We start from the raw sequence: 14605 nt of genomic DNA, 5'->3' as shown, positions 1-14605 counted from the left end.
AATACTTAGCTCTCCTAAACAAGGGATGGCAACCTATAGAGTAAGTATAATGAGCAGTGTACCAAAGGTATATAGGTATACAGTGGCTTTTTTTTTCCTAAAAATTTCTTTGAAAACAAGAATCCTATAAGATTGGGGGGCCATTTCATCCTCCAGAAATGCCATCCACTCCTTACTGACTCAGTGTTACTGCCATACCTTTCACAGATGTGGTAGTACTTCTCATCCTGTATGCCATCCTGAATGGGCACATTTACACTGTAGTACCGTCCCTTCCCTAAGCCGACATCAGACACATCACCAGTTCCTGTGAAAGAGACGAGTACCATGAACAGTTTTAAGAACACAAGCATTTGAAAACTTGAAGGATTCTTTGATAGGAATTCAGAACAGTAAAAGGTCAAGTAGAACAGTCCTAGATTAGTGATGATTTTCTATGGGAAAGAAATTAAGAAAAATAATATAGAGCAGTAACTGTTGTAAACAATGTTGGGGAAAGAGGAAAACTGTAAGAAATTGGAAAAATCTTAAGTTTCTACTTTGTCAGATCAAATTTAAAAAAAAACAGAAAAAGATGAACTCTTTTGCTTGACTTTTCATATGTCTTGGATTGATATAATATTAATATATCATTGCACTCATCTGAGGAGTTACACGGGTTATGGGATAGGATAGTAAGTATAAGTGAGCTGTTGGTTGACAGTCCATGAAAGTCATTTGGAAAAAAGAAACAGTATTGCATTCCTCCTATCATTGTCACTTGAAATGGCCTGTGTTAACATTTTGCATAGACTAGCACCAGTAAGGAACCAACAGCATGGAAATATTCAAATATAAAACATAAATAATGTATAGAAGAAACACAGTATTTCTTCTTCAAATGTAATACTGAGCACACAGATTACTTGCCTGGGAAAAACCCCGGGGAGAATTTGTGCAGGGACACTGTCATGACTTTGGAGGTGAAACTGAAGGCATCTTCTACACCTACCAGAGAGAAAAAAAAAGCAGAATAATCACTTTACATATGCAACTATTTTCAACAACTGAAATGCTAGGAAGCAGCTGTGGGAAGTAAGAGAGGATAGCCATAATAAAGCTAACAAGCTGAGGAATAAAAGGAACAAAACTCTCTAGCCTTTGATATCTGTTGTTACAGGATGAGGTAGAACTTGGGCCCCAAGTGAAGTTTTAGGGTTCTTTTTCAAATTCATGGCAAGTTATAACTGGACTTGCTCTTTCCAAGCAATGGGATGTCCAGGCTCTGTCAGACAACCTCTTCTAAAAGGTGTGGAGGGCTTGAGCTCAGAATCGAAGCATTATTAACAGAGCTGTATAGAGGAAACTAGCACCACCTTAGAAGTTTTATGTTTTGTTTCAGTAGTTCTAGTTAAATTCTTAGGATTTTTTTTCAAAGAAGTACAATGTGGCAATCCTTTGAAAAATATGACCAATACAAACATTAGGCACCATGTAGTGAAAACCTAATTACAAAGTGCTTTTCTATGATATAGATTTGGTTATAAATGCAGTTCATCCAAAGTCTAAGCAGCTTATACTACATCTTTCTTGCTAAAACATGGAAGGCTAATAGTCCTGGCCTCATCCCTTAATAGTACCTTTATAGCAAAGTTTTAAAGCTTGAAGAAAGATGGCTGGGGGGGGGTGCTTTTCTAGAGAGGAATCTCCTTTCCATTTAAACAGAGGCAGAAAATGAATAGAAGCCTGGGAGATGGAAGATGCAACTGTAATGAGCCACTACTCATTCAGATAAATGCCCTGCTCACCTCCACACCTTTTCTCCCAGAATCACATACTGTCTGTCATACTATATTCATATAGTCCATCTGTAAAATGGAAGGACTATTAGCAAATTCATGTACTATCCTCTTTTATACTTCAAATAAAGAAACTGTCTCTGTGTTTACTTAATGTTTTCAGTCTTCATTAGAGGCCAAAAGAGACCTTAGAAAAATATTAACTGTATTTGTATATCACAGGTATGTTTGAATTTCCCAAGCCATATGTTTTGCCCTAGGGAGGTAGTTAAAACCAGTTAAAGGCTACAGGCACAAGGCATTAAGTAAATAAAATAAAACATATTAAAATCACATTTTAACTTAGAAACTGAAGTATAAACAAGGACAATTCATAAAAATCCTGATTATTTCTTGATCCAGAAAGGTGGTACCAATTTATATTTCTATCAGTGGTGTATGAGGATTCTCATTTTCTCACACCCTAACTAGCAATGGGGTGTTATTATTCTTTTTAAACTTAGGCAGAAAAAAAATGATCTTGTTTAGTTTTGTTTCTCTGAGTGTTAGTGTTACCTTTTCATATATTTAGTAGCTATTTGTATCTCCTCTCATGGGAAGTGCTATTAGGTATTGCTAGCAAATCATACTTTAAAAGAGGACATAGACAGGGGGAGGGTAGGGCTTTGTGTAAAAGACAACAGTGGTTAGGTAAACAAAAAAGATGAAAGAAAGTGAAGACAGGCTAAGAGTGCTGGTGAAGCCACCACAGGATGCTAGTTATGGAATCATGGGAGATTTAAAATTAACCAAATGTGTAAGAGTTTGGAGGCAGGGCAGAGGTCACTGGAAGGGAGGTGCTGAAGAGGGGAAATAAACTGAAATGAAACACACCATAAAAGTTGGCTAAAACAGGAAACTCTAAATGGTGTAGAAATAACATTGCAAATGGAAAGGACGGTTTCAGGTGACAGTCATTTCATTTTAAGTGGTTCAACAGAGTTGATTCTATTTTTGAGCTCTGATACTAATAGTTTGAATTTCCTAATCATTCATTCAACAAATATTTTACTGAACCACTGCTATAGGCATAGTTCTGTTTGTTAAGCCACTGTGCAGGACAGAAAGAAGTAAACAACTTGATCTCTGCTCCAAAGGAACTGAAAGTTTCTATGGGAGGAAAAGACACTGGACACATTAAAGATTTAACTAACAATATATAATTAAGTATCAAATCAGCGATATAAACAATACAGGACTTGAGGAGGGGAAAGAACACTTGGGCTGGAGTCCTCAGGGCAAATGTGCTACTGTTGGAATCTGAGCTCCTGGGTAGAACTTAGAGGAAAAAGCAAAACTACATTAGGAAAGAGTAATGCAAAGTCAGGGGGGTGGAAAAACTGAGACAGGTCTGGGGATCACTGAGTAGAGTAGTTGGGGCAGCAGGTAGTGAGCAAGAATACTGGAGAGAGGAGGGCAAAGAGTATGGACTCTACCTTGAACAGCACTACTTTTTAAAGTATGGCCTGTGGGAACAGCTGGACTGTTGATAAAATGTAACTTCTTGTGTTCCATACCAGACCTACTACATCTGAATATCTGGTGGATATGGTTCAGGAATCTGCATTTTTTAAAAAAAGATTTTATTTATTTTTCATGATAAAAGGATAGAGAGAGGCAGAGATACACATACACAGGCAGAGGGAGAAGCAGGCTCCATGCAGGGAGCTTGACGTGGGACTCAGTTCCGGGTCTCCAGGATAACACCCCGGGCTGAAGGCAGTGCTAAACCGCTGGGCCACTGGGGCTGCCCAGGAATCTGCATTTTAAAACAACCTTTCCAGGGTCACCATGCTATATATTGCAAGTTTGAGAACCAATGCTATGGGCCAAGGGTTAGCAGACTAAGTGGCTATATGGCAAATATTTCAGGCTTTACCAAGCCTACATGGTCTCTATTGCATTTTTTTCTTTATGACCTTATAATAATGTAAAAAAAATTCTTAAATTGCTGACCATACATAAACAAACCATGGGCCAAATGTTACTCTTGTTATAGGCAATGAGGAGCCTCTGAAGGTTTTTGAGCAAGGCTGCATTTTACATTGGCTGAGTATTCAGATATTCAGTGGACTTGGGTCTCAAAGTAGTATGTTGGTGGTTTTAACTCTTTTCCCTGTTACCTTTAGTTTTCTGTCACCATTCCATGGTAGCATCCATCTAGATGAACTCCTTAGGGAGGTTCCCTCACAACTTCTTCCTTCTTTTTCTGTTTTGGCAGGAGAGCTGAACTTAGCCTCTGTCATATACTATTCTTTTCCCCACTTATGCCTTAATTATGCTAGTTTGCCTCCAAAACTTCCTGGAAACAGGGAAGCAGCAATCACTGATGTGAGGGAGAGGGGGGAATATCCTTAATTAATTTTACTGGCTAAGTGTTCCTAGGTCAGTGGAAACATGTGTCACATAGGATTTATTAAAGAAGCAGTATGTGGGTAACTGTCATGGAAGCTCTACATTCTAGATGGAAAGTACATAGAAAGGCTTGGGTAACATCCTTCTGGCAAAATCTTTTAAGAGGGCTTTAATGGGAGGAGGGGCAAGATGGCGGAAGAGTAGGGTCCCCAAATCACCTGTCCCCACCAAATTACCTAGAAAACCTTCAAATTATCCTGAAAATCTACTAATTCCACCTGAGATTTAAAGAGAGAACAGCTGGAACGCTACAGTGAGAAGAGTTCACGCTTCTATCAAGGTAGGAAGACGGGGAAAAAGAAATAAAGAAACAAAAGGCCTCCGAGGGGGAGGGGCCCAGCGAGGTGCCAGGCTAAGGCCGGGGCGAGTGTCCCCAGGACAGGAGAGCTCCATCCTGGAGCTTCACCAATCTTCCTGGGCAGAAAGGGGCTCACAGGGAGTTGGAGCAGGACCCAGGAGGGCGGGGACGCCCTCAGGCTCCCTGGGACAGTAACAGAGGAACTGCGCCCCCGGGAGACTGCGCCGAGCTCCCTGAAGGGCTGCAGCACGCTCGGTGGGACCCGGAGCAGCTCGGAGGGGCTCGGGCAGCGGAAGAGGCTCCGTGCGGAGGGGGCTGCGCGGCCCGGGAGCAGCTCGGAGGGGCTCCAGCGGCGGCTCCGCGGAGAGGGGGCTGCGCGGCCGGGAGCACGAATCCAACAGCGCAGGCCCCGGAGCACAGGGCGCCGGGACACAGCCCAGGATCCGGCCCCACCCCCGGGACAGGCAGAGGCCAGGAGGGCCCAGGACAGCAGCAAGGACGCTCCTGCTGGGAGCTGAGCAGATCAGCGGCCCCGCCCCCGGAGCCTCCAGGTCCTGCAGACCGAGAGCTCTGTAGTTACTGCGGGAGCTGAATCCAGGGCTCCAGAGCTGGCCGCTGTCACTGGGGTTGTTCCTCCTGGGGCCTCATGGGGTAAACAACCCCCACTGAGCCCTGCAACAGGCAGGGGGCAGAGCAACTCCCCCAAGTGCTAACACCTGAAAATCAGCACAACAGGCCCCTCCCCCCGCCCCCCCCCCCCCCCCCCCGCAGAAGACCAGCTAGACGGACAAGTTCCAGGGGAAGTCAAGGGACTTAAAGTATACAGAATCAGAAGATACTCCCCCGTGTTTCTGTTGTTGTTGTTGTTTTTTGTCTTGTTTTGTTTTGTCTTTTTTTCTTTTCGATTTGTTTCCTTCCCCCACCCTTTTTTCTTTCTTTTTCATTTTATTTTTCTTTGTTCTTCCTTTTTTCTTTTTTCTTTTTCCTCTCTTTTTTCCTTCTTTCTCTCCTCTCTTTTTCTCCTTTACCCAGTACAACTTGCTTTTGGCCACTCTGCACTGAGCAAAATGACTAGAAGGAAAACCTCACCTCAAAAGAAAGAATCAGAAACAGTCCTCTCTCCCACAGAATTACAAAATCTGGATTACAATTCAATGTCAGAAAGCCAGTTCAGAAGCACTATTATACAGCTACTGGTGGCTCTAGAAAAAAGTATAAAGGACTCAAGAGACTTCATGACTACAGAATTTAGAGCTAATCAGGCAGAAATTAAAAATCAATTGAATGAGATGCAATCCAAACTAGAAGTCCTAACGACGAGGGTTAACGAGGTGGAAGAACGAGTCAGTGACACAGAAGACAAGTTAATGGCAAAGAGGGAAACTGAGGAAAAAAGAGACAAACAATTAAAAGACCATGAAGATAGATTAAGGGAAATAAACGACAGCCTGAGGAAGAAAAACCTATGTTTAATTGGGGTTCCCGAGGGCGCCGAAAGGGACAGAGGGCCAGAATATGTATTTGAACAAATCCTAGCTGAAAACTTTCCCAATCTGGGAAGGGAAACAGGCATTCAGATCCAGGAAATAGAGAGATCCCCCCCTAAAATCAATAAAAACCGTTCAACACCTCGACATTTAATAGTGAAGCTTGCAAATTCCAAAGATAAAGAGAAGATCCTTAAAGCAGCAAGAGACAAGAAATCCCTGACTTTTATGGGGAGGAGTATTAGGGTAACAGCAGACCTCTCCACAGAGACCTGGCAGGCCAGAAAGGGCTGGCAGGATATATTCAGGGTCCTAAATGAGAAGAATATGCAGCCAAGAATACTTTATCCAGCAAGGCTCTCATTCAAAATGGAAGGAGAGATAAAGAGCTTCCAAAACAGGCAGGAACTGAAAGAATATGTGACCTCCAAACCAGCTCTGCAAGAAATTTTAAGGGGGACTCTTAAAATTCCCCTTTAAGAAGAAGTTCAGTGGAACAATCCACAAAAACAAGGACTGAATAGATATCATGGTGACACTAAACTCTTATCTGTCAATAGTAACTCTGAACGTGAATGGGCTTAATGACCCCATCAAAAGGCGCAGGGTTTCAGACTGGATAAAAAAGCAGGACCCATCTATTTGCTGTCTACAAGAGACTCATATTAGACACAAGGACATCTACGGCCTGAAAATAAAAGGTTGGAGAACAATTTACCATTCAAATGGTCCTTAAAAGAAAGCAGGGGTAGCCATCCTTATATCAGATAAACTAAAATTTACCCCGAAGACTGTAGTGAGAGATGAAGAGGGACACTATCTCATACTTAAAGGATCTATCCAACAAGAGGACTTAACAATCCTCAATATATATGCCCCGAATGTGGGAGCTGCCAAATATATAAATCAATTAATAACCAAAGTGAAGAAATACTTAGATAATAATACACTTATACTTGGTGATTTCAATCTAGCTCTTTCTATACTCAATAGTTCTTCTAAGCACAACATCTCCAAAGAAATGAGAGCTTTAAATGATACACTGGACCAGATGGATTTCACAGATATCTACAGAACTTTACATCCAAACTCAATTGAATACACATTCTTCTCAAGTGCACATGGAACTTTCTCCAGAATAGACCATATACTGGGTCACAAATCGGGTCTGAACCTATACCAAAAGATTGGGATCGTCCCCTGCATATTTTCAGACCATAATGCCTTGAAATTAGAACCAAATCACAACAAGAAGTTTGGAAGGACCTAAAACACGTGGAGGTTAAGGACCATCCTGCTAAAAGATGAAAGGGTCAACCAGGAAATTAAGGAAGAATTAAAAAGATTCATGGAAACTAATGAGAATGAAGATACAACCATGCAAAATCTTTGGGATGCAGCAAAAGCAGTCCTAAGGGGGAAATACATTGCAATACAAGCATCCATTCAAAACCTGGAAACAACCCAAATACAAAAGCTAACCTTACACATAAAGGAGCTAGAGAAAAAACAGCAGATAGATCCTACACCCAGCAGAAGAAAAGAGTTAATTAAAATTCAAGCAGAACTCAACGAAATCGAGACCAGAAGAACTGTGGAACAGATCAACAGAACCAGGAGTTGGTTCTTTAAAAGAATTAATAAGATAGATAAACCATTAGCCAGACTTATTAAAAAGAAGAGAGAGAAGACTCAAATTAATAAAATCATGAATGAGTAAGGAGAGATCACTACCAATACCAAGGAAATACAAACGATTTTAAAAACATATTATGAACAGCTATATTAGGCAATCTAGAAGAAATGGATGCATTCCTGGAAAGCCACAAACTACCAAAACTGGAACAGGAAGAAATAGAAAACCTGAACAGGCCAATAACCAGGGAGGAAATTGAAGCAGTCATCAAAAACCTCCCAAGACACAGAAGTCCAGGGCCAGATGGCTTCCCAGGGGAATTCTATCAAACGTTTAAAGAAGAAATCATACCTATTCTACTAAAGCTGTTTGGAAAGATCGAAAGAGATGGAATACTTCCAAATTCATTCTATGAGGCCAGCATCACCTTAATTGCAAAACCAGACAAAGACCCCACCAAAAAGGAGAATTACAGACCAATATCCCTGATGAACATGGATGCTAAAATTCTCCACAAGATACTAGCCAATAGGATCCAACAATACATTAAGAAAATTATTCACCATGACCTAGTAGGATTTATCCCCAGGACACAAGGCTGGTTCAACACCTGTAAAACAATCAATGTGATTCATCATATCAGCAAGAGAGAAACCAAGAACCATATGATCCTCTCATTAGATGCAGAGAAAGCATTTGACAAAATACAGCATCCATTTCTTTTTTTTTTTCAGCATCCATTTCTGATCAAAACTCTTCAGAGTGTAGGGATAGAGGGAACATTCCTCAACATCTTAAAAGCCATCTATGAAGAGCCCACAGCAAATATCATTCTCAATGGGGAAACACTGGGAGCCTTTCCCCTAAGATCAGGAACAAGACAGGGATGTCCACTCTCACCACTGCTATTCAACATAGTACTGGAAGTCCTATCCTCAGCAATCAGACAACAAAAAGACAATAAAGGCATTCAAATTGGCAAAGAAGAAGTCAAACTCTCCCTCTTCGATGATGACATGATATTCTACATAGAAAACCCAAAAGCCTCCACCCCAAGATTGCTAGAACTCATACAGCAACTTGGTAGTGTGGCAGGATACAAAACCAATGCCCAGAAATCAATGGCATTTCTATACACTAACAATGAGAGTGAAGAAAGAGAAATTAAGGAGTCAATCCCATTTACAATTGCACCCAAAAGCATAAGATACCTAGGAATAAACCTAACCAAAGAGGTAAAGGATCTATACCCTAAAAACTATAGAACACTTCTGAAAGAAATTGAGGAAGACACAAAAGATGGAAAAATATTCCATGCTCATGGATTGGCAGAATTAATATTGTGAAATTGTCAATGTTATCCAGGGCAATTTACATGTTTAATGCAATCCCTATCAAAATACCATGGACTTTCTTCAGAGAGTTAGAAGAAATTATTTTAAGATTTTTGTGGAATCAGAAAAGACCCCAAATAGCCAAGGGAATTTTAAAAAAGAAAACCATATCTGGGGGCATCACAATGCCAGATTTCAGGTTGTACTACAAAGCTGTGGTCATCAAGACAGTGTGGTACTGGTACAAAAACAGACACATAGATCAATGGAACAGAATAGAGAACCCAGAAGTGGACCCTCAACTTTATGGTCAAATAATATTTGATAAAGGAGGAAAGACTATCCATTGGAAGAAAGACAGTCTCTTCAATAAATGGTGCTGGGAAAATTGGACATCCACATGCGGAAGAATGAAACTAGACCACTCTCTTGCACCATACACAAAGATAAACTCAAAATGGATGAAAGATCTAAATGTGAGACAAGATTCCATCAAAATCCTAGAGGAGAACACAGGCAACACCCTTTTTGAACTTGGCCACAGTAACTTCTTGCAAGATACATCCACGAAGGCAAAAGAAACAAAAGCAAAAATGAACTATTGGGACTTCATCAAGATAAGAAGCTTTTGCACAGCAAAGGATACAGTCAACAAAACTCAAAGACAACCTACAGAATGGGAGAAGATATTTGCAAATGACATACCAGATAAAGGGCTAGTTTCCAAAATCTATAAAGAACTTATTAAACTCAACAGCAAAGAAACAAACAATCCAATCATGAAATGGGCAAAAGACATGAAGAGAAATCTCACAGAGGAAGACATAGACATGGCCAACATGCACATGAGAAAATGCTCTGCATCACTTGCCATCAGGGAAATACAAATCAAAACCACAATGAGATGCCACCTCACACCAGTGAGAATAGGGAAAATTAACAAGGCAGGAAACAACAAATGTTGGAGAGGATGCGGAGAAAAGGGAACCCTCTTACACTGTTGGTGGGAATGTGAACTGGTGCAGCCACTCTGGAAAACTGTGTGGAGGTTCCTCAAAGAATTAAAAACAGACCTGCCCTACGACCCAGCAATTGCACTGTTAGGGATTTACCCCAAAGATTCAGATGCAATGAAACGCCGGGACACCTGCACCCCGATGTTTCTAGCAGCAATGGCCACAATAGCCAAACTGTGGAAGGAGCCTCGGTGTCCATGGAAAGATGAATGGATAAGGAAGATGTGGTTTATGTATACAATGGAATATTACTCAGCCATTAAAAACGACAAATACCCATCATTTGCTTCAACGTGGATGGAACTGGAAGGTATTATGCTTAGTGAAGTAAGTCAATTGGAGAAGGACAAACATTATATGTTCTCATTCATTTGGGGAATGTAAATAATAGTGAAAGGGAATATAAGGGAAGGGAGAGGAAATGTGTGGGAAATATCAGAAAGGGAGACAGAACATGGAAGACTCCTAACTCTGGGAAACGAACTAGGGGTGGTGGAAGGGGAGGAGGGTGGGGCGTGGGAGTGAATGGGTGACGGGCACTGGGGGTTATTCTGTATGTTGGTAAATTGAACACCAATAAAAAATAAATTAAAAAAAAGAGGGCATTAATGGTATGAGGGAAATCAAGGTTCTGCTGCTGTGAAAAGTTAGAGGAGATACCCTGAGTTAGTTTGTGCAGCACTAAGCATTTTAGCAATTCAAAGAAAATGGCACAAATTCTGATCACTACATGAGTTGGCATCCCTAGTGGTGAAAAATTCAGAATGTTACTCCATCATGTACTCATTCAATCTTAAGAGAAGCAACGAGACTGTCAGCTTGTAACTGCCAATTTCACTTATGGAAGTGGGCTGATGGAGGTTTCTGAGTACTGAACAAACACGAGACACGATTTCCACTTCTTAACGTTCTCTACTGGAAAACTTTGCTGGTGGAGGGGAAATGACAGTAACCTGGTATTTTAAACCACCTTGATCAGTATAGGAGGAATTATATCAGTTAGAAGACTCTCTCTTCTATCTACTTGAGGATTCTCAATTAGAAAAATTTCTCTTACAAAAGGCATTTCTCCTTTGACCAGTCACCTAGAAGCAGCTTTACTGATAAAAACCTTCTGTCCTAGCAGCAAAGCACCTTTGAAAGTGAAAGGCTTACCATCTCCATGGTGCAGATCCAAATCCACATAGAGAATACGGTCAAATTTCCGTCGCAATCGTAATATTCCCAGGACAGCATCATTGAGATAACAAAAACCAGATGCTTCATCTCTGTAAGAAAACAAGTTGCTACAGCCAATAGCCAAAAGCGATCTAAGGGAATCTTTACAGCCAAGGATCTAACCCTTGAGATCTATTCCCTTACAATTCCCCCTTCTTTTAAGAAAAACAAAAATCTACCTATAAAGTTTAAATAGTAAATGGCTCAGAATGGTCAAGGGATGAAGTGTTTTGGTAAACTACATATTCAGGTTGATTGGTAACATTTTCCAATTTAGGATCCCAGATTTTCAAAGAATTAGAATATTATATTGGACAAAATAATACTTTTTTCTAATGACTCAGGAATTATTTTTTAAAAAACCTGTAGTGCCCTGGGGTCATCATGATGAACATTGATTATCACTTATAGGACTTTAAGAAAGCTAGAATCTAGAAAGGGCCTTAAAGACCGTCTTGCTCAGCTAGATGCAGAAGATGATGGAAATTGGAGTCTCTGTACTGATTCTATGACATAACCTAGAGGTTGTTTCTTTCTCTCTTTTGAGTGAGTTTTTGCACTTGTTGCTCATAAAAGCTGCATGTAGAATGTACAAATGCATAACCTCCTGGGCAGCAAGCATGTGGTTGCCTTTTGGTAAATGTGATTATTACAACGGAGACTGAAGCAGCCTCCTCTGAAGTTATTCTGTTTCCTTCACTAAAATTGTCTTCAGTGACTTCACTGATGTCTTTTAACTTCTTTACTATTGGTGATATTGTGTCACTTTAAACCTCCTGTCAACATTAACCTACTCTTTTTATTAAGAGTAGCCTACTCTTTTTATTAAGTCGCCATTAAGTCTTGTTGAGTAGATGTAAGAGAATTCTTTATCATCAAAAGTGTAATTTATTTTTAAGGCCTCATCCTAAATGCTTCAATCTCTTCAGCTTCCACAGACACTTTAAATATCCAGCCCATTTTTTCCCAAGTTCTCCCTGATATTTTACTTGAAATAGAATTCTGGGCATGAGCATCATCTAAAATAGCATTTTTCAGTACTATGAGATTGTAAGATCTTTCTAGTACCTACACAGTGCATAAACGTCTTCATGAAATCTCTTTCATAATGTTTCATATTCTGAACAATACCCTGATTCATAGGCTGAATCATGAGACAGGTACATTGGTGAGCAGGAAGTTGGTAAAAAATAGCACTAAGCATTTTTTTCTCATGAACGTGAACTTAGTGATCATCTAGCAAAAAATAGCTTGGCCTCAGATATGCAACTAGGAAGAAACCAATATGATAAAAAGATTTGTCCACCCAAGAATTTTCTGTAAATAAGAGTTAAATATGTGACTTAGAAAGTTCCTAGATTCTATTTTCCAATCATGAAAAGTTTATATTTTATAAGTTTACTGTCTTAGCACATCAAGAAAGAGAAATGTCAATAACTTTTGGATAGGTGAGGTGGAACATTGAGTGTTAGGCAAAAAAAAAAAAAGGAGTATACAGTATAGGGAATATAGTCAATAATGTTCTAATAACCTTGCATGGTGACAGATTATAACTAGACTTACTGTGGGGATCATTTCGTAGTGTATAAAAATGTTGAATCACTATTATGTACACCTAAAACTAATAGGACATTGTATGTCAATTATACCTCAGTAAAAAATAAAGAAGTAAGGAGGAGGGGGAGGAGAAATACAAATCAATACAGGACATACTTTTTCCCCTCAGAGCCTACAATTAAGTTAGGGAGACAAGTCATATGCAGAGAAAAACAAAACCAACCAACAAACACAGCAAGCAGAAATAATATGGTATATAAAGAAGAATACCTGCCTTTAAAAACCTCCCAGCCCCCTTTTTTTTCCTTTGAGATGTTATTTGTTAATGAACATCCTCCCTATGACGATAACTTGAATAATATTAATAGTGATGATGTCTGTAATCAGAAAGGCCTTTGTATGTAACATTTTCCTAATATATGCTTAAAGGAGCTCTATTCTCACCGGATTATAGAAATAAGCTCTTAGATAAATAGAATATTCCTAAATAAGGAAAATAAAGAAACTAAACTTTGAAGACTTTTAATGTGCTAAAAGAGTATTGCTATAGAAACAAACTCAAATATTTTAAGAATTCAAGTTAGCATAATTTAGGTAAGTCTTTGGCAGATGAGACTAATTTATAATAAATTTGATTTACTAAAATCAGCCATGTGTTTTCTAATTTATCAGTATTAAGGGTAATATACATGTAGATTTTTATTCTACTTGAGTATATTATTCCTAAATTTATACAGGTTTACTAATTAAATGAGCTAATATTACTTCTACTAAATGTTTGAGACTATGACAAATGTAAATTTGTTTAGCCTAATTGAGTCATTATTCTGACGAAGTTTATTTCAACAGTAATTATGTTTTGTAGTATGTCAACTAGAAGATAATTTACAACACCTTTAGGTAACTGAAAACTTTGGGCTGATATTAAATTAATTAATGGATATTCATCAGATACCTAGATCATTTCTAACTAAAAGAATGCATTAATTACTAAGGTTTATATACTTTTGCTTCTTATCTCTACATGCTACAGTGAAACTGTATGTATTTGGATCTGTTAGTGAACATGTTCTTTTTGGCCACTTATAGAAATTATACTGTAAAGGATGTGTATACATATAGAAAGTGGTAGAAGTTTCCCAGAAAGGGAATTTTATTTGTTAAGATCAAAGTTGGCTAAGGTTTGATGGGCATACTTATCAGATTTTGAAAAAGAACTTCAGTATCAAATATTATATACTGATAGAAAACTAGAATTTGGTTTCCTTTCTGTTAAAATGTTATTTTTTTTTGCATTATTGGTTTTCTCTTAATAATAGCCTGTAAAGGTTTTGCTTTACTAAGTAATCTTCCTCAATAAACAAGATTTTTTGTCTTACTAGAACAACCTTATATGATTTATGTTTATTATGGCCTTGATTATTTAAGAAAGCAAAGTCTTCCTACTTAGGAAAGAGATGAGGTTCTTTTTTTTTTAAAAAAAAAGATAGATTTATTTATTTATTTATTTATTTATTTATTTAGGAGGGTGGGAGAGTGAGAATGTGAGAGCAGGCAGGGGGAGGAGCAGAGGGCGAGGGACAAGAAGACTGTGCTGCGGCACCTCAGTGGCTGAGCATCTGCTGTTGACTCAGGTCATGATCCAGGGGTCCTGGGATCGAGCTCCACATCAAGCTCCTTACAGGGAGCCTGCTTTTCCCTCTGCCTTTGTCTTTGCCTCTTTCTCTGTGTCTATGAATAAATAAATATAATAATAATAATTAAAAAAAGACTGTGTTGAGTGGGGAGCCCAATGCAGGGCTTGATCTCAGGACTTTGAGAACGTGA

The 14605-nt window shown here is 39.2% G+C and overlaps 1 protein-coding gene across 4 annotated transcripts in view; it reads right to left on the bottom strand.

Moving 5' to 3' along the window:
* Nucleotides 1–14605, bottom strand: part of HDAC8 (histone deacetylase 8) — a 223363-nt gene that overhangs the window by 149567 nt on the left and 59191 nt on the right. For 2 of the 4 annotated variants that reach the window (XM_055338986.1, XM_055338987.1), the window contains 3 exons: nt 11159–11271; nt 910–987; nt 199–307 (listed from right to left, as the gene is read on the bottom strand). In XM_055338986.1, the coding sequence (XP_055194961.1) occupies nt 199–307; nt 910–987; nt 11159–11271 (300 nt within the window). Of the gene's footprint in view, nt 1–198; nt 308–909; nt 988–11158; nt 11272–14314; nt 14510–14605 lie in introns of those variants that run through there. The other 2 variants (XM_055338988.1, XM_055338989.1) reach the window with 1 other exon arrangement.

This window comes from Nyctereutes procyonoides, unplaced genomic scaffold (genome assembly GCF_905146905.1).
Source record: "Nyctereutes procyonoides isolate TBG_1078 unplaced genomic scaffold, NYPRO_anot_genome, whole genome shotgun sequence".
In the NCBI taxonomy this organism is placed as follows: domain Eukaryota; kingdom Metazoa; phylum Chordata; class Mammalia; order Carnivora; family Canidae; genus Nyctereutes; species Nyctereutes procyonoides.
The sequence above is the reverse complement of the archived record's forward strand: the minus strand, read 5'-3'. Positions and strand labels throughout refer to the sequence as shown.